The sequence below is a fragment of the Callionymus lyra genome, chromosome 1, assembly GCF_982586985.1.
Source record: "Callionymus lyra chromosome 1, fCalLyr1.hap1.1, whole genome shotgun sequence".
NCBI lineage: Eukaryota > Metazoa > Chordata > Actinopteri > Syngnathiformes > Callionymidae > Callionymus > Callionymus lyra.
Genome location: NC_141818.1, coordinates 23,914,335 through 23,934,341, shown reverse-complemented (window position 1 = coordinate 23,934,341; position 20,007 = coordinate 23,914,335). Strand labels below are relative to the sequence as shown.

The following is a 20,007-nucleotide window of genomic DNA, read 5'->3' as shown; positions in this document are numbered from 1 at the left end:
CATGATGCTTAATTTTAGACACACAAATCAGGTTCAAGCACTACAAAAAGGCAGCATTTCTCGACCAACTCTACAAAATCCTCACAGTGAACCAAATACAGATGCAACACATTGTCATCTGGGACGATGTATTATTCCACCACTCTGCCCAGGTCATCAATTGGTTTCAGCACAATCGTCAATGTTCTGTGCTACACCTTCCACCATACTCTCCATTTCTCAAACCAATCGAGGAGTTCTTCTAAACATGGCGGTAGAAGGTGTATGATCTGCAGCCTCAGACCCAAGTGCCCCTCATCTAGGTCATGGAGGACGCCTGTGACCAAATTGACGCCTTATTCAAGATTGGATTGCACATGCACGGAGGTTCTTCCCTCGTTGTCTTGATAATGAAGATTTCGCCTGTGATGTCTACGAAATGTTCTGCTGGATTGTTCTTCTTTTTTGTTATTTCTACCCTCCCCCCATATTTTTTATAGTATCTTTTTTTTGATTAGGTGTGTATTTTGTTGTTTTTTTGTGTGTTATGCACATAACTGTTGTAGCATGGACATCTTTAGTTGAAAATTTTACTGATTTAGATAATTCAATTCTATTTTCATCCCAGCATTGGTCTTGTGTTATATTTAGTTAATTTTTAGATTTGTATATTAGCACTTCCTCAGTGTTCTTCCCTTACATTACTCAAATAACTGAACATATTAAACATGTGTGTTTTCATACGGTAACAAAATATCGTATTCCCTGTAGTGTAAAGTGACATCATTCACTTCATCAAAGTCACTCAGGACCAGAGGAGAGAAATCTTTTCAGGCTGTTGCTCCTAAGCTTTGGAACAATCTTCCTCTCTCTTTGCGCTTGATGGAATCTACTGACTCCTTTAAGAAACATCTTAAGACGTTTCTATTTGTTCAGGCTTTTCCTTGAATTTCTCGAACTCCTGTGTTGTTCTCGGTGTTGTCTTGATCTTTGAAGTATGTACTGTTTTGAGTATTGTTTTGATTGTTAAAGCGCTTTGTGACCCTGGTCTCGAAAAGCGCTATATAAATAAATATTACTTACTTACTTACATCATCACTGAGTAAGATTCGCAGCTCAATGTGTTCGGTCAGGATGAGAATCAGTTCCTAAAAATCTGAAACAATCTAATTCAGTCAGAAAAGGGCGGAATGTGCTGTACAGGCTGAAGGAAAGACTTTTTCAAGTATTGGGGATTCTCAGTGAAGAAAAGAGCCAAAAAGAGTAAGGAAAAGCTCTGAACTTATTGGACCATCTATGTCCCAACCCTCGTCTGTGGTCATGAATACAGACAACAAAACCGGGGTAAGAATCTCCCCAAGGGATAAGGAGAGAATTAAAGAAGAACTGTTGAGGTGTCTAAGGCACATCGATGACCTTTGCAGATGTTGAGGAGAAAATGTTAAAGGATCCGATGCACACCAATTCCAATATGGCTATTAAAGTTACATAAAGGAATACTTTATCCAATATTCAAGTTTCTACTCACCCTCATGTCGACTAAGGGTTGGGATTATTTTCAGAGTAATCTGTTTTTTTTATTTTTTTATTTTAATAGACAAAAACGTTTTTTTGATGTAGTGACCAGTAGTCTTGTATTGAAGCCTCGACAAGAAGAATTGTTCTTTTTTTTTACTAACTCTGTATATCAGTTTTGCAGATGTGACTACCTATTAGTAAATGCTACACACTTGTGCAAATATATGCCTCTCCAATCAGATTTCTTACTTTGGTTGTTTAACAGGATCACTAAACAATGAAGGATCCTTTTCGGAATTTGATAACTTTTATCCATACACAAACTAGACAAGTTCACTTCCATTGCGGTTTCCCATGACAGAATTGGCCTCATAACAGCTGCAGTGATGTACAGAGGCCCTGTGTTCTTATAAAAGTTTTGATGCAAAGCATTTGTGTTCAATTTTGTAGAATTCATCAGCTGCAGGTAGATTTTTTTCTTTTCTTTGAGCTCAGCATTTTCTTAAATGTATTCTTTTTTATTTCAATCACTTCAATTTTTTGTCAGAGTTTTAAAAGTTTTATGGAAGCAGCACAAACAGATTCATGTTCAGAGTCAGGGAAAGTGACCCTCTCATGCCCAGAATGTGTCACCTCTTCTTTGTTTCATCGAAGAAAAAGAAAACCTCAGTTCGGTTTATATGGCTGCTTTTAGAGCCGTCTCCGTAGCAACAGAGTGACCCCAAGCTGCTGGTGTTTTTGGGCCCTCAGCATTAGCTCTGATTGATGACCAAGGGCCGGCTATAAAGACGATCTGCTGTTGCCAGATTAGAACCGACAAACACCGATCTGTGACTAGAGAGAAACGTTTGTTTTCAAAGCAGCATTCTTGTATTTAGCGCTGAATATAAAGTCTGATAAAAGTGCACAGATATACATTTTGTCCACTATTATAATGTTAAACATTACAATAGAGATGTTAAAATTAGTAAAAGATTGGAGAAAGTAAATGTAGTCTATGTGTTATATATGTGTATGGGTGTGTGGCTGAACATTTTTTGTGTGAGTGCCTGTCTCTATTGTGTACATCTGCATGTCTATAGCATATCTATAGCCAGTTGAACAGTGCTTGTGCATGTGTGTGTCTGTTGCATGTGTGTGTGTGTCTGTGCCTGTGGTTGCTGTGTTTGTGAAACATGCTCTGCTGGACAGGATTCTCTGGGAAAAGACTTCTTCCTTTGCTCCACATGTAGGTCAGTGGCCTTTTGTGTTGGACCATGTCGGCCCACCAAGTGTTTGACGTGTCCATAGCATTCTTACACTCTACCAGTTGTCATGGAGATGAACCAGCCGCTGGGGCATCAGAGTTACAGTGGTGTAGAGGACCTGGGTCAATTATTGGCGCCTTTATTGTACGTTCACAAGCCTGCGTTCAAGAGCTAAGAATCACAGAAGTTCCTAAAATACTCAACGTGGAGACTTGTAAGAAGAAAAAAGTAGATTTACAGATTGATTTATGACATTTTTAAGGAGACGCTTACATTAACTTTCAACTAGAAGTCTGAGTCAAATCTGTTGCAAAGTGTTTATATTTTTGAATGAGCCCCTTTTTATCTATCACAAAGAAATACATAAATCATGGATGGCCTAATACAATGCCCAGAGACAAAGTGTGAATCATCAGCTTCTTAGGAAAGGTGCATGTAAAATGAGAAAATAAGCTTTTTATCTTTTACATTTCTTCATAGACAAATAAGAACGACCTGGCGCACAAGCTGATGCTGTCGTTTACCACATTGAGACACATATATGTGTGATGTCCTGCTAAGATTATGCTGTTACGTCTTCATGTGACACTCTATAGACTCTCAGCTCTGTGTTACAAATATTCATCAGTGAAGTAGGTCAGGGTTGTTGTGGTGAAGGTGTTGTCAGGGGAAACGCTAGGGAATGCTTGGGCATCTCTTGCTCTGCATTTCTGTTCACTGCCAATGACTTTACGACATCGCTCAGTAGCCGAGTGCAGCCGCTTCCCGTTTTCAACAGCTGCCAGCCTTTACGAGAACATTGCTACTATGTTTACGCGTTTTCCTTCTTTGTCTGATAAAATGGGACGTTAAGTGGTGAACTTAAATGATCCGTCTCATGTGAAACATCAGATGGGACTGACCTTGACATGCTGCTGTAAATGAAATCCAACCAAATTTGTTCATTTTAATGAATTTTCCGAGCTCTGAATATGAAACAACGTCAGTATCCGCTCATTATCCTGATCAGGACGACTTCAACACGAGTTGATGTCATTCTAAAGTTTTCAAGTTTTAACTGTCATCATACACACTTGTGTGTATCTCCGTAACAAACAGTTTACCTCATTTTAATGCGGACCTTTGGAGACACATTTTAAGTAAGAAGGTAAGTTATAGTTACAATACAATTGAAAAAAACCAAGACAACATGAGTCCCAGAAAATTAACAAAAAGCCTGCACAAATGGAATGGTTTTAAGCTGTTTCTTGAAGGAGTCAGTAGATCCATCAAACACAATAGAGAAGAATATCGTTCCAAAGCTTAGGAGCAACAGAAGGATTTCTCTCCTCTGGTCCTGAACAGTGTGTGCGGAACCATCAGTAGATTTTGACCCACAGACCCCATGAATAGCTCTGAAAGTAAGAACTTGGCATTTGTGACATTGATATTAATCATGTTTTGTGTCAACCTAGAAGAGGGACGTCTTTGGATCCAAAATATATTATTTTAGCTTTCAGTGGGACAGATAATCGCTAAAATGTTTATGATTAATATAAAACAAAATATTTTATGAAACACATCCTTATTTCTTCTTTTCAAATTATATCTTAAACCCCCTTCAACGTATTGGTTTCCTACCAAATCTCATCCCCTTTGAATTTATTTTTAATTTAGTAATTATCTAATTATTATATTTTTCACAATGTAACAAGTTGAAAATTGTTTTAGCCACACTCAATCTTAGTGAGACAAACCCTCCAACGGTGGAAAGGTTCAATCACTCTCTTTTCTATCTTCCAGTTACTTGTTTTTCTAAATAAAAATCCTCCCTCAATCGTCTTAAGAAAGATTCTGTTTTTGTACAGTTTTTGTTAAAAATCTTCTACTGGCACTGGGTTATCCAGAAGCCTGGGGTGGACTATTATTCTCCAAAAATCACTCACAATTCAATTTGTTGGAAGTGTCAATAAGAGCTGCGGGGTGAAAAAGAAGCCTACCACCCAGCTGGCTGCTCTTAACTATCATGCCAAAAGGCTGACGCTGCTTGCGTAAGAAGGATTCTTTTAAAAAACGACCACATTTACATGACAATGTGAAGAGACTTCAGGGTGCTGAAAGGGAGGAGTGTGGGGTCTACAGTGAGCCAGAAGGCACTGGAAAGAAACACTGGGGCACTGGAGGTACCGGACCCTCAGCAGAACACTGGATAAATGGAGGAAATAGACTTCCACATATTTGGTTAACAAACCAGGAAAGCTTGACGTCAATCTGCCAGGAGGACGGATTAAAAAAAAATGACTTGCATCACTCAATATTATGCTGATGATACAATAGTAGGCTCAGCAATAGCATTGTGATGCCAATTTCCAAAGTTTAGCGCAGATTTTCGGAGGTTTTTTATACGCTCGATACAAATGTCAGGAGGATTTTTTGCCTAATTAAGTATTGACGTCCCTTCTGGTTTCAAGATGATGGGAGTTCCTCAAGCTGGACTGTTACTCTTCTCTTTGCTAGTAAGTCCTTTCTGGCTTTTTTTGGTTCTCTTTTTATATCTCATTTACTTTGCAGGTGTAGTAAAAACAACAGAAATTGTCAAAGGAATCAAATATGAGATTATCAGAAGTATATTGTCAAGGTTTGCAACAAATCAACGGCTCAGTGTTGACTTTGGTCCTAATAGCTCAGGAAACATTTGGACCAAAGCTGTAATCTTGTTCCTGCTGCCTTATTGGAATCATCTGCCTGTGGTGACCGAGAAACTGAGAGCCTTTAAATCACAGGTCACTACACTACAAAACTAGAATTGGTCTTGGACACCCATCTTTGACACCCCTCTGAAAGTCTGTATTACATCTGTTTTGCTCTAAATGATGACTAATGACCAAATAAACGAATAGTGTACAGATTGAGGAACTTCATCAGATACTTGATCAGTGATCTTCAACCCTTGTTAATAAGGCAGTAAACGATAAAACTCAACTATTCACACTCCCACAGGTGTTCCACACAGAAATGGATAATTGGACCATATATAGCACCTACCTGCTATGGCATCCTTACATTCCCACAGGTCCATCTCATGAAGTATAAATGATGCTTGCTGTGGTTGTGGTTCTAGACGGGTGCATAGTAAGCTAGGCTAATCAGGGTCATAGCATTTCTATCGTATGTGGTTCTCCTAATGTTTAAGGGAGCATGCCTTAAGTCCTGTTGAACAACACTTGTCAGTTCCAATATCATGGGTCATGAAACATGAACAGGTAGAAGGCCTTTTGAAGGTGAGTTCAAGCTCTTAAATCAGGGTCTAGACAAAAATAGAAGTGTCTTGAATGTTAAAGAACACTAGCTTCACATCATGTGCACAAGGAGACAGAGAGAATGTATTGTGTCTGTAAGGCAGTGATGGTTACTTGACAGCATTGGTCAGTGATCTGAAGGAGGAAGTTAATCACAGGTTCGTGGGTTCCGGATTAACATAAGTAGCTGCACATCCTGTCACTCATCAATTCCTCTTTTGAATGACAGACAAGTATCTACTTAGAATCAGTCAAGCGAAGCTTTATGAAGCAGTATCCTCAACTTTAGGGTCCATTTGAAAGACATTTCTACTTTATAATCTTAGGCTTTAAAACAAAATGAAATAAAATAATAGTTAAAAAACAATATACCTCACATGCAATCACACAGAGGGAAAGAATTACTAACCAAAAAAAAAAACATTTTTGCTCGAACCAAGTAGTGCATAAGACATGTAGTCCTCCAAACTGGTCTTGGTCTCCAGACCACTTTATAGTGTTCTTTGTCTTGTCCTCAGTCGGAGTTGGCAGGTATAGAAGAAAGCAAACTAGTATTCAACTGGTTATCTGTAGGAATAAGGAGCAAATCAAATTGATCAACATGATAATTATCTCACATTTTAATTACTGCAACTCACCTAGTTAGTCTGCTAGTCTTAACTTTTCTTGTTCAAGACTCTGCTACTTGCCTTTTAATCCTTCACACACACATTAATGGTCTGATCAAGCATGCATAGTTAATTCAATGAGGTTTCAGCTGAAACAACCAACACCAACTAGTCGACTAATTACGGTCCTAGACAACCTGATTAATGAAAAGTATTCTTCATGGGTTCCAACAAAAACCTGCACCCACTGCAGCTCTTTGTGGAACACTTTGGACACCCCTGGGTTCGGTCATACATCCCAGCACTTCACTTAACCAAGAGGCTTTATGCCTGGAATCGTCTCTCGATGTTTTGATGTCTAAATGTTGTAGGGGGCTTCCCTTGATCTTCACAGACGTTTGTATATTTCAGCAAAAGTATTTTTTCTCTCTCTAGCTGGTCTGTCAGAGTGAGCCCACCCAGGAGGGAAAAGGAGAACAAGGTGAGAAATCCGAATTATAGACCTTGTTACTGTAGTTTCTTAGTCTTGACTCCTGCCTCCTGTTTGACTCTATAGAACTGTCCCGTCTAGTTCACCTGACATCTGACTGGGCTTTCCAGTTGGTCAATGACTCTCAGACCTTCCCCAGCGCTGAAAGTTACTGCAGAGGACTGTTCGGCTCCCTACCTACTCCGGACCAATCAGAAGGAGCTATTGAGCTTATTCATCAGGCTGGACTTAAGTCCTATGTTTGGATCAATGATCCTAACAAACATATGTCCAACCCTGTGGCTGTTGCCAAGCAGTGTAAGTGCCATGACAAAGTCTCTGGAACACCTGGATGAACTGAGTATGTTCCTCACGTCAAGCTAAGACAACTTTTGTTCCTTGCAGATTTACAGTTTCCAGCTCTTCACTTCCCAAAGGAATCTCGAGAAGGCTTCGCTCGCGTGAACGTGTCCTTCCCGACTCTTTCTGTCGTCAGTGTGTGTGTGCGTGTTCGGTGGGACCCAGACTGGAAGGAAGTGTCGACCATCTTCTCCTACGCCTCTCCAGTCTTCACTAATGAGTTTCAGCTCCGGGGACAGGCCGATGTGCAGGGAAGAATCCTGTTGGCCCTCATCATCCATGGAAAACACCTCCCCTATAAGGCCTCCTTCACCAACAACGGCGAGTGGCATCACGTCTGTGTCATGTGGACCAGGAGGAGTGGGGACTGGGCCATTTATGTGGATGGACAGAAGAAGGACATGGGTTCAGGAGCTGGCACTTCAAGAGACCTCCATGCCGATGGAATACTCATCCTGGGTCAGGACCAAGACTCGTTTGGGGGGAATTTCACTGAACCATTTTTTGGGACCATTAGTGACGTAAATGTTTGGAATACGTCTCTGGAAACAAGGCACGTCAGAGCCCTCAATGAATGCTCTACAACAACTGAGGATGTGATTTTCAACTGGAACCTCGACAACTTGAGCATCCACCCGGATGTCAACAAGGTGCAGGCCTTGCTGTTCTGTCCAGGTAGGACTTCTTCTTTTCAGTATTTCAGAACTGAACATTTTAACTGACAAGAAGCACACATATACTGCTAGAAAACACAAAACATACAGAGAGAGAGAAATTAAAGAATGACTTTTGAAAGTTTTTTTCTTTCTTTTCGAGAAAAAAAACAACACTTTCATTAGTATAATGTCTGAATAAGTAGAAAGTATGTTATTTTTCCCACGAAATAGAGCAGAATTGAACACATCGTCTCAGCCAATCACAACTTCTTCCTTGTATTATCTTATTATTGTATTAATTTGAGTAGATTTGATTTCCTATTTTATAGCAATCCAATTTGCTGCAATAAATACAGACAAAGACGTACAGTCTTGTTTTTGTTTTTTTTAAGTCAATCAGCAAAAGGATCAGATGTGATTATTTCTATTTCTATCAACAATTTTTTCTTTTATTTTGTTTCATTAAAAACAACAATACAACCACATTGAAACTTGTGTGTTGCAATCTGAGTTCATCATGTTTTTGGTTAAATTTCTGAATTATATTTGAGTTATCTTTGCTTGAGTGTGTTGGTCGTTGAATTTTACTTATTTAAAAGAAAAATAATAAAAAAGCCAATCAAAAAAATCGAACTAAATTAAAAAAGATTTAAGATACTGTAGTTTTCAGCCAGTATCTTACATTCTAAAATGTGACTCGTTCATTGGGACACATTTAAACTAAAATCAGCCATTGAATGTGTACATTTAAAGAAACATAGTCCTACATGTTTAATTTGAAAATGTTTCTTTAATCTCCGTATTAAAATGTTTTTACAACTGTTCATTATTACATTGAAATGTATGTTTTCTAACATTTTTACTACGTTGTTGTGTGTGCAGCTTTTTACCAGCAGATGAAGTTGCAGGGCTGCAGGACACTGCAGGGCTGGTCAGATCAGTTGCCATCTATCAGTCTGACTGACTGCTACGAACGGCTGCCCTTCACCTGCATCACCAGCAGAGGTCAGTGTGACACAACCATCCCTTGACTTTATTGCAAAAGACAAGTGCATTCATCTATAAGTTGCTATTAGCTTTTGATATATCGTAGGTGTTTAATCATGAACTTTTGATGACGTTCAGGTAACAGTCTATTACTGCCTCATTTCATCACCAAAATAGTTTGTCTCCTTACTAAGTCATTTCCATAGTTCCACCTTTTTTTTAAATTAACTCTGTGTTTCGCCATCATGTAAGAAGTACTAAGGCTTATTCGTAATAAATATATAATAAGACTTATTACTGAGTGTGTGCCTTTTCCATCTGATCAGATCATCTCTGAATAAACCAAAAACTTTTACCTCTGAAACTTGTGCTAATGTATTTCCACTTAATGATACAATGTTTTCATTGTCTCTGTTTGATTTTTATTTTATATAAATACTGTATTTTAAACGTTTATCTTTTTTTCCATCCAACCAATGTTGAACTTTAAAAAAAGGTCCCTACTGACTCAGAGTTTTTATATCCTCCCCACAAAGGTTATGCAAGTAACACCTGATTCATTGTTTTGCCAAAGACGTGGATCTCTACAACTCTCTAATCTCTAATTGAATTAAAAAAATTAATCTGACCGTCAGAGTAAAACATTGTTCCTCTTCAAATCTTTTAACATCAGAAACAATTGTTTTAACGTGAGATGTAGTGTAAGATGTTTTAAACTCCTAACGATTGTCAGGAAAATACCTAAATTGATGTGCCAGTGTTTTGATGTTGTCACATATTCATCTGCGCGTCACCTGTAAGTACAATGAAGTAGCTCGGTCCTATTTTGGTATTGTCTGGTGTCACTGTTAAAACAGCATTTATTTTGAATTTGCAAGGCTTCACACTTTTACTACTGAATTGAAAAGGCTACGAATTAAAAAATATTGAATGAAGAAAATGTATTTTTAAATTATTGTCAAACTCTAAGTGTGGAAAAAGTAATTAATTTCGAAAATATTCCATTTTCTTATTTCAATTATTCAATAAAAATGAATCCAACATTTCAATATTCAAAATATAAAAATCAATTATTCAAAAATAATAATTCAATGGTTAAAAAATACAACAAAAATATGAAATTTTAAATTCAGCAATATGATATTCTGATCTACTTCAATATCTCTTGTTACTTCATCCAAATTTGATATCACTCGGTAACTTATTGATATTATTTTAAGTATCTAATCTCTGAATCAAAGGTTTTTCTAACAAATTTCTAACAAGCTTTGTTACTGAACTGCTTTTCTCTTCTGCACAGAGCGATACCTAAAGATGAAGCAAATAAGTGACTCTCAGGCATCTCAACCAACAACTTTCATGTCCCATCTGATGAAGCTAGCCAACAAAAGCCAGGTAAGCCACTGAACACATCATTGACAAATTCTTCCTTCACAGATGGAATCAGGTACATGTATAGCACATATTGTCTTAAAGTCATTGACTGCATATGAAACAGACAATCAGCCAGTATTATTGTCAGGCTGTAGTGGCGTTGGACTGTATACTCTTCTGCGAGCTTGCTGCACTAACCTTTAGCAAACCGTAAACAATGTTTAATGGATGACAAGACATTTTGACACATGGAAGTTATATTATTGATTTTATGCTGTGTCTAATAAAGTTATACAGTAAAGTTTTCTTGTGGTTGTGGTTAAAAATGTGTTGATTTAGAGTTCTTAAACAAATATTAGACACAACTCACAACAACCTGGTTTGAGACCAAACATCCTATCAAGAACAAGCTATAAATATAGAACACTGACACAGGTTAATGAGATTAAAGATTCATCAGGTTAAAAAAGAGGGCGCTGTGTGCTTTTCTGCTATTCTTATTTGTCTTGCTCTTAAACTGCACTGCTGAGTTACCGCTTTGTTGATCAGCAATAATGTCATGTTCCTATATTCATATCACAAAATCCACATTATCACACATTACCCCAATGACTTCATAGCCTTCCAAGGAACTTGTTGATAGTGTGACGTGCTAAAGTGTGACTTAGAATAGATTGTATGTTGCTAAAGGCTAAATTCTGGTTCGACTAATTGATTGAATGAGATGTGCTTCCTCAGGGGGGTCCTGGACATCAGCTAGCAGCTCTCACAACTGTGGACGAAGCTTCCAACTTGCTCAACGTGTCCGTCCAAGCATTGGTGGACATGGAGCAGCAGGAGCTTCAGCCGTCTGACATGGTGTCCCTCATCCAGCTGCTGTCTCTGGCTGCTGATGTGCCCATGCACACTCCTGACTCCAACCACAGTCAGGAGAGAGTCCAGGAGCTGAGTCACCACTTCATCAGTTTGGCAGACAGCATCATCAGTGAAGAAAACACCCTTAAGTGGCAGACCATCAAAGAGGTAGTGAGATCTACTCATCCTTGTTTGTTATTTTTATTTTTTTTAGAATCCCTTATTAGTCCCGCGAGGGGAAATTCGGTAGTGCTTTTGACAGCCATTCACACATCCTGATGGGAGTAGGCTGCACACCTGCGCCAAGTCTACCATCAGGAGCAATCAGGGTAAAGTGTCTTGCTCAGGGACACAACGACACATCTTGTCTGGAGCTGGGATTGAACCTGCAACCTTTTGGACTGCAGGCAACCACTCTAGCATCTGAGCTATGACGCCCCTTTTATCAATGGTGATGATTCTTCTGTCTCTATCCTGTATATATCTTCAATATATAATGCTGATAAAGGGTGAAAGAACTGTTATTTAATGGTTGTGTTGTTTTAAATTAGTATTTGGGTACCACTACGGCCATCTGCTGGCCCATCGAGCTCATTGCTATCTAAGATATTTCAAATGTGTCTATTGTTGTCCAATTCTAAAGCTAATAGTAATGATGTGGCGATCTTTACTTATCTTACTCTTTCCCTTCAATTCCTACAAAACTAATTCAGGTTTTAACTGTATCCACTTCCTTAATCAGACTTTTGGACTTTCAGGAAAACAAGGCAGGTTTCTGGATTCATTTCTCATATAATACAGGAGCAGAAATACGATCTATCATTGAGAAGGAAGCAGAAAGATGTTCCTGTTGTTGGAGAGAACTCGGATCAAAACTCTAACTGGTGCATGCTCCTCTAAATGGGCAAACACATATGTTTTAAAAAAGCACTTTTGTAAAAGTTTAAATAAATACAACATTTAATTCACTTTGTGAATACTCTGTGTTGTTTAAGCTTGATGGAATCTGATTCTTGTGGACAAAACGCATGAGTCAGCCTGTTGTATTTTTTCTTTGAAGAAGCACATTATCCTTGACCTACCATTTTAAAGAGCAGCAAAGAATAATGGTGTAAACACTATAACAAAGAAAGAAGAATAAGAGAAAAAACATTTGTTTTCTTTAAACAAATAAGCTAACACAACAACTGGTATTAACTTCCTGCATACCTGACAGAATATAACAAAGCTTATATTTAGATGATTTTTTAACAGTCTAAAGTCTCGTTCTTGTTTTAGTCTCGACAGTCTATGGTTTATTTCTTGTCTGTTTGGACTCATTGTTATTTTGTCTGGACACAATATATTATTGGTATTGTCTTCCTCTGGTCAGTCTATGGCAGGGGTCTCAAACTCAGCCACCAGAGGTCAATTCTTTTGAAAACTGGGCGGTCTTTTAGTACTTCTAATGAACGATTGTGGTGAACATTTTTCTACATTTTTGTCTGGTTTATCCATGAATTTGGGTCATTATTGTTAAATTGTATGTGATATTTTAATTCTGTTCCAATCCTTACTATATATTTGGTTTGAGTTGATGATCATCATTCCATCTGACCTTGTGCCTGCACTTGCAAACATTGCAAACATTACATAACAAAATACATGGAGGGTCGAAATCACCCGTAAATGGCCCATGCAAATTTGAGATCCCAGGTTTATGGCCTTGCTCTTGTTTATGTCCAACACTGTGTGGTCGCGTTGGTGACTTTAGCCAAGCTACAGTCTTGTTCTTGTCTTTGTATCAAAGGTCATTGGCAGGAGTGTAAGGCTTTGGATCAGGCAGGTGAAAAAGTAAATATAATTTTCTTTTTGGTTAAGCATGAGAAAGAGCAGCAATTTTTCACTTTGTCCACTGGATGAAGCAATAGCAGTTATTTTATGGACGCAAACTTCTCATTCAGGGTTGTGCAAGTTCCGGTTGTATAGAAAGTTGTTTTGCCCTTGCTATTCATTACAGCTTTTACTTTTATCATCACATGCTTTGGCACCCTCATTGCCTCCAACATGTCTCTGTCTAAAAGGGGAAATTGAGTGTCCAGCATTCCAAGAAAAATGGCTATTGATTAACGGAAGTTAATGGGAAAGCTGCAGGTGTTATAATGAAAATCTTCACGTCAAAAAATAACGTCAACTTTTAAGGTCCACAAAGAAGAGACCAAATTAAAACAAAATTTGGTCTTTTTAAGTTTTTTGTTACTGGTTCGGCCAACTTGGTAATAGATTTTGCTCCATTATGCCTCTGCTGTAGAGTGAGAGAAAATATGCAATATATTTTGATATTTCAGTAAACACCTGTGCTTTACAGGCTACATTATATAAAGTGAGCAATATCAATGATCGGCCAATTGACAAACCAGATAAAGAGGAAGTGATGGAGACAACAGGAACCGTTCGTATTTAGCATGTGCAAGTTGTTAATGAATGCAACATAAACAACACAGGCATGTGGCTTTCTTGTTATTTCTTGTTGTTGACTTACATTTTTATATTGTAGAAAAGTCATACAAAAATCATTTGGCCATTTAGTTTGAACTTGATAAGACATTCTAAGAATTTGTGTATCACTTTTAGTTTCACTTGTTGAATGAGAGGCTTTTAGTGGAAGCCTTATACACGCACTTTGTCTTAATTTCACCTCCAGTCAAAAAAGGTATCTTGATTTTTAGGAAACCAAAAGTAAAAAGCAATATCACAAAAGGCAGAATTAAAAAATGTTTTGAACCTGTGGCCTATTACCTTGGATCTTGTTTTCTGAGTACTGGAGATAATTTGAGACAAGTTTTGAATTACCACATCCTTCCATATCCCTCCCAGATTGCCAAAAACATTTTGCACATTTTCACAAAATGTCTATCTCCATGCTTCACATATGTCTTAAATGTACATGATCCATTCATAATAATGTTACTGTACTGTGGGTCTTGATTTCCATAGATGCATTCAATGATGTCATTTATGTCACTTTATCTCCTCTAAAATCCATTTAAACTTCCATTATTTATATACAAACCTTTCATTTCTGACTATTCTGTTTATTTCCTTACTTTTAGCTTAAACTGATGGGCTTAATGTTTTTAATTGTACACAACTTATTCCTCTGGTAAATAATTATTTAAAAATGATGAATGTTTAGTATGTACATTGACATCATCCACCATTACAAATTATAAATATTTAAAACATAATAATTAGCGTGCTCACAATAAATCTCAAGGATACATGGACAAGAAAGTATGATAAAGCCCATTTTTCTTTTTTACTATTCCATTCTTTTGATTGTTGCTGGTTTGTTTTTGTTGTTTTGCCGTTTCACACAACAGAACATTGTATTGATGTCATTTTCACTAAATTCAGAAACAGCCAATGTATACAGCTTGTTGAAGGGAACGCTCCGACACATGGAAAAGTGTACGTGAAAGACTGTGCTCCCAGAATCTGTGTGGTTTAGTAATCCTGATGTGATGTCATTGAGGCAGGTCTGATGGTAGTTTGTCAAAGAATGTAAATAAGTAAAGAACATCTTCTCGGATCAATAAAGTTTTACCTTACCTTACCTAAGTCTGTTCTCAGAAGATCGATAGACAAGGCTACACCTCTCCTGGCATGTTCCCCAAAATGTATTTGACGGATTCTATTTGCCAGCAAAACACACCATATAAACACAAGAGGGATCACACAAGATTTAGGACCCATCTCCGGTAGGTCACCAATAAACAAAGAGATGCCAAATAGAATCAAGAGCTCCAAGCTTCTAATCTGTATATATGCCCTCCCCCTGGCTGTGGATGACTACTCAGAAAAAAAGCATAGAAGATCTTATCAATTTTAACAGATATACACACCCATCTGTCTTGCTGTGGATTCTGTGAAACCCTTGAGCTTGTCACTATTTTGACACTCTACCCTGAATGTGCTTGTTTAACATCATCTATGGGTTACCTCAAAGCTCTGCCTTGTCACTGAGAAAGATAGATGCACTTGGCACCCAGCAGGGTTCAGTAGGCCGCCCCTGCCTAACCTAGCTTAAAAAATTCCATATTTCTTTATTCAGCTTAAAGTGATCGTTCACCCAAAATTCATACTTTATTCATTTTCTACTCACCCCCATGTCGACTAAGGATTGGAATTATTTTCAGAGTAATCCATTCCTTTTTAGAGTTATAGTCAACAATGTATATCCAATTCAAAGTAGCAATTGGCGCCCAGGGACGAACTTCCTCCAAAAAGACACGTAAAATCATCCAAATACCTTCATACTGCTCGTCTGTAATGTCCATCTTGTATTGAAGGTGAAGGTATTGAAGGTGACTGAGTACAGAGTACCTCCCATCTTCCAGCATGTGGGGGCCAGCAGCCTACAACCCTGTGTGTCAAATAGGGCCATTTTGAGGGAGGCCACCTACTGGTCCCTGTTGGGTGGTGAGTTCATCAATCTTTATCACTGACGAGGCAGAGGTCCGAGTTAACCCATAACTACAGCCTGTAGAGGGCGCCACACGCATCATGTATACCTTAAGTTAAGAACGGATTGGTCAGTATATTTGCCGCTGTGTACAAGTCAAGAGACTGTTTCAGATCGTCTCCCCTCACTGTCCTGCTTCATGTCAACAGTTCTACCCTAGAACTCCTCAAGAGGTCACTGTGGCAACAATAGTTGTGTAGGCAACATACGTCAATAGTTAATTCACTTTACGCTCTATGTTAATCAGAATAACTGGAAGAAGTTGGACCAGTGGGCTTAATCAAGCCGTTGTCTTATTTCAACTATTCTGTGAAAGCACACAAGCTGTCTTAAGCTCTTGGAAGAAGCATGGTGTAGTAGGCTGCAAGCTGACTCAGCAGTATTGCACAAGCACCACATTTAGACATACTATGCTGTCCTGGCACCATCACTGATGGACAGCTAGAACAAAGCGGCCGCACTCTCATCTTTTTTTTATCAAAGCCTTGAACACAATCATCCAGACTATGGTTTTGAGCAGGGGTCACCAATATGTCACCAGGTCGCCCGCAAGGACCATATGAGGCGCCCGCAGGCCTGTTCTAAAAATAGCACAGCTACCACCAGTGAGCTGCATCTGAAAAAAAAGTTTAATTAATTTTAAATAAATTACTTTTTAATCACATTTGCATTTATATGAAAATGAAAATGACAAGATCTTTAAAATATCATATTTCAAAATATTTGTATAATAGATGGAAAGTAGCATTTTGCTAAATCTGGTGCAGCCATCTTTTTAATGTAACTGCACATTGTCCTTTAAAATAAACTGACCTGAATATGAAAGTTTAGATAATTTAGTTGAACTCTTATGGAGTGAAATTACTGACACCGGTTTGAGTGAGTATATCTTGGTTGTTGTACACTCAAAACATGCCTTCTTCCCATGGGTAGCTCCCTGTGACTGGTGGAGAAGTCCAGCCAATTACAGCAGAAGGCTTCAAGAAGAAGGTCTCTGATTGGCTGTGTTCGTGGCAGACATGTAACATTCATTTATTACGAGCCTGCGAGACTCGTGTTGTGAGCAGACAAATGTTCAGTGCAGCAGTGTATTTGAGTTTGTGTATGACTGGTTGAGTGCGCAGCAGAGTGATATTGCGCATAAGAAAAAGTTTTTAGAGTACATAGTACACCCAAAACATTTTTTTGGGTGTGAATCAGTATTTTCTGACATTAACTTCATCAAGAACAAGCACAGAACCCACCTCACTGATGGACACCTGCAAGACTCACGCAGAGTTGCAGTGTCAAGTTACACACCAGTCTACAATACAGTGGTGAACAGCATGCAATGCCAGTCTTCCCACTAAGATAGAAACAGATACCAGATGGTGTCAGTTGCAAAGCTTAATCAAAAATAGGATACATTGTGTTCAATTTAATAGTGCTAATGGAATGTAACAGATATCATTTTGTAAAAATGCAGCAGACATTAATTCAAAAATGTGATTAGATGTATTTGGAAAATATATAAGTTGATTTTTAAAACATTATGTAAGTGATTAATTTTTCAAACAAGGTTAAATACATAGTTAATGATTTGTTAAAAGGGTTTGGCAAATGGCTAGCGAAAAAAAAGGTTTTTCCCAATTTGAATTCACAATATATTTAAATTGGGAAAATGGTGTTCCGTTTAAAAGAGTATTCATGAAATGTAAAAGATTATTTTGTAAAAATGATCATTGTCTTACATAAATGGGTATCATTAATCATTAATAAAAATATATAACTAAAGGCAAACTGAGCAAATTTGTTATTTCAGAAGACTGTATCAAACTGAGTCCCCCTTTGTATGACTAAGTACCCATGAAGTAGCCCTCAGGTTTAAAAAGTTTGGTGACCCCTGGTCTGAATGTCCAGATATTTCGTTTTCAGCGAGGTTATACTGCTTTAACAACGGGAACAGCCACAGTTCAAGGCTATGGCCACAAGAGGGTAATGTGTTGCTGTGCAAAATATGGGTGTGGACGCTTGTCTCTAAATGGCTTCTTACATGTTTGAATAAGAACTTAACTTAACTTAACTTAAGTGTTTGGACTCAACAACATTTTAGACAGTTTTGAAAATAAACCAGAATAGCATAGTTCATGTATTCTGGTGTCAAATTAATTTCGACATTAATGCGTGTTACACAATTTCCTCAAAATAAAATAATAAAACATTTTAATTACCTAAATAAAATGGTATTAATATTAATTCTAATACCAAGACAATTAAAACGCACATTTTTATTTCACTTTGAGATACTTCAAGAAACAGCTTAAGACACTTTTAGTCCTGCAGGCTTTTCCTTGATTTTCTGAGACTTATTTGTTTGTCTCGATGTTATCTTAACCTTTTAGGTTTATATTTTTTTATAGGTTTTTAAGGGCTTTGTGACCCTGGTCTGGAAAAGCGCCCTACAAATATAAATTACTTACTTAATTACATTTCAGGAGGTTCAGTGACAAACTAGCTCTAACTTTAATACAATAATAAATGATTGATTTTTTTAAATATTTGTATAGCAAATACTGTAAGTGTAAAATTGTGAAAACAAACTTTAAAAAATAAGATTCCATTTTTTTTTTTTACAAAAAAAATTATTAACTTTTTTTGTTTGTTTTATGTTTTTGTTTTTAACAGAGTTGACTTGTAGCTTATATAAATTTCATCCATCCTATTTGTACCGCTTGTTGTGGTCTGAATGTGTTTTTATATATGCTTTTTATAATTGTCTTGTTTTCAACAATTCCTTTTTTCCTGTATCATTATTTTTATAACTCTCTAAGTGGATCAAATGGGAATTTTCCAGAGTTATGAGTCGTATCGTTGTCATGCTAACACTTTCACAAAACTTTGCCAAACGTTTATCTTTGACAGACTTGCAACTAAGTGACAAGGGCTCAGTTGTAAGGGGCGGTACTACAGGCTGAATCCTTTTCTAGTTCCAAATCAGACCAAAACAGAAGGCATTGATTGTGCTCATTCATCTTCATATGTATGTCTCGGTTGACTATAGATCTGAACCATGGCTGCCTCATGACAAGTGAGTTTAAAGCTTACCTTGCTTCCCTTCCCCCACAGCCTCAGTGCCTCAAGGCCACCACAGCCCAGGCTCAATGGTTGACATCCTTTTACAAAAATTGTCGGCTGTACTTTTACACAAACCTCCTTCACTGTGCTGCCAGCTTGGTTATCAAAAGCTCCCATTCAAATTGACATAAGTGTTTTGACAACAAACTATTTCTAAATCCACAAATGAAGCCAGCTATCGCACAACATCCATACTCCTGCTGAATGTCTTTGTGTCGGATAGTTATATTGAAAATCTAGTTGGGGCAGGATATTGAGTGTTGCTACTTGAGAAAGGTATAAATGGAGTTATTGATTTGTGTTTCATTATAATGGCTTGTTTTATTTTGCTATTTGGAATTTAGCAAAGTATTTATACATTTATATATGGATATTAATGATAGAAATGAAAAATGTCTCAATCTTTATCTTTATTGAAATTACTTTTTTAATATTTTTGTGTAATGGAGTTCTGTTTGTTGATGTGTTGCATGTGTGTTTAGGTGTCTGTGTGTTTGTTTAATATTGATCACCACAACTACTTTGGGATCTGTTATTTTTCTGTAAGATCTTGTGTCGTAGACGGGACTCAAACTAAAGACCAGCTCAAACCAATGATTGTAGTCTGGTCTCTGTGGTGGAAAATGGGAAGATAAGTCCCTGAAGCTCTTTCCATTCATGCTTTGAGCCTGAAAAGTCCTGAAATATGGAACATGTCAGTATCGTCAGAGGGAAAAAAAGTTTGGCCAAGCAGTGCAATGTTATATTGCCATGATCACATCACGCTGGTGATTTACATGACTACAACTGAACTTTCTTCTCTGTGTTTTAGGTAGTAAACGGGCCAATGGATGTGGTGAAGAGTATTGACCGAATGGTGACCAGCTTGAGTCCTCATTTATTGGGGAAAACAAAGGAGCTTACGATTAACACCCCCAATATCAGTAAGTGCCCAACAACATGACCAGATCAAGTTGAAATAAAAACAAATATTGGAACTAAAATATGAAAATGAGCAGTCAAATACACATGGCTTTCTTGTCCAAATACAAGATGGACAAGATGTGATGTAAATTCTG

At 37.6% G+C, this 20,007-nt stretch overlaps 1 protein-coding gene across 1 annotated transcript in view; it reads left to right on the top strand.

Moving 5' to 3' along the window:
- Positions 1-4,956: 4,956 nt before the first annotated feature.
- adgrd2 (adhesion G protein-coupled receptor D2) overlaps positions 4,957-20,007 on the top strand; it is a 32,967-nt gene continuing 17,916 nt past the window's right edge. Inside the window, exons 1-8 of the mRNA XM_087809441.1 lie at positions 4,957-5,239; positions 7,066-7,111; positions 7,187-7,417; positions 7,505-8,134; positions 8,998-9,120; positions 10,403-10,497; positions 11,215-11,499; positions 19,761-19,872. Coding sequence (XP_087665567.1) covers positions 5,195-5,239; positions 7,066-7,111; positions 7,187-7,417; positions 7,505-8,134; positions 8,998-9,120; positions 10,403-10,497; positions 11,215-11,499; positions 19,761-19,872 — 1,567 coding nt within the window. The 5' untranslated portion in view covers positions 4,957-5,194. The remainder of the gene's footprint in view (positions 5,240-7,065; positions 7,112-7,186; positions 7,418-7,504; positions 8,135-8,997; positions 9,121-10,402; positions 10,498-11,214; positions 11,500-19,760; positions 19,873-20,007) is intronic.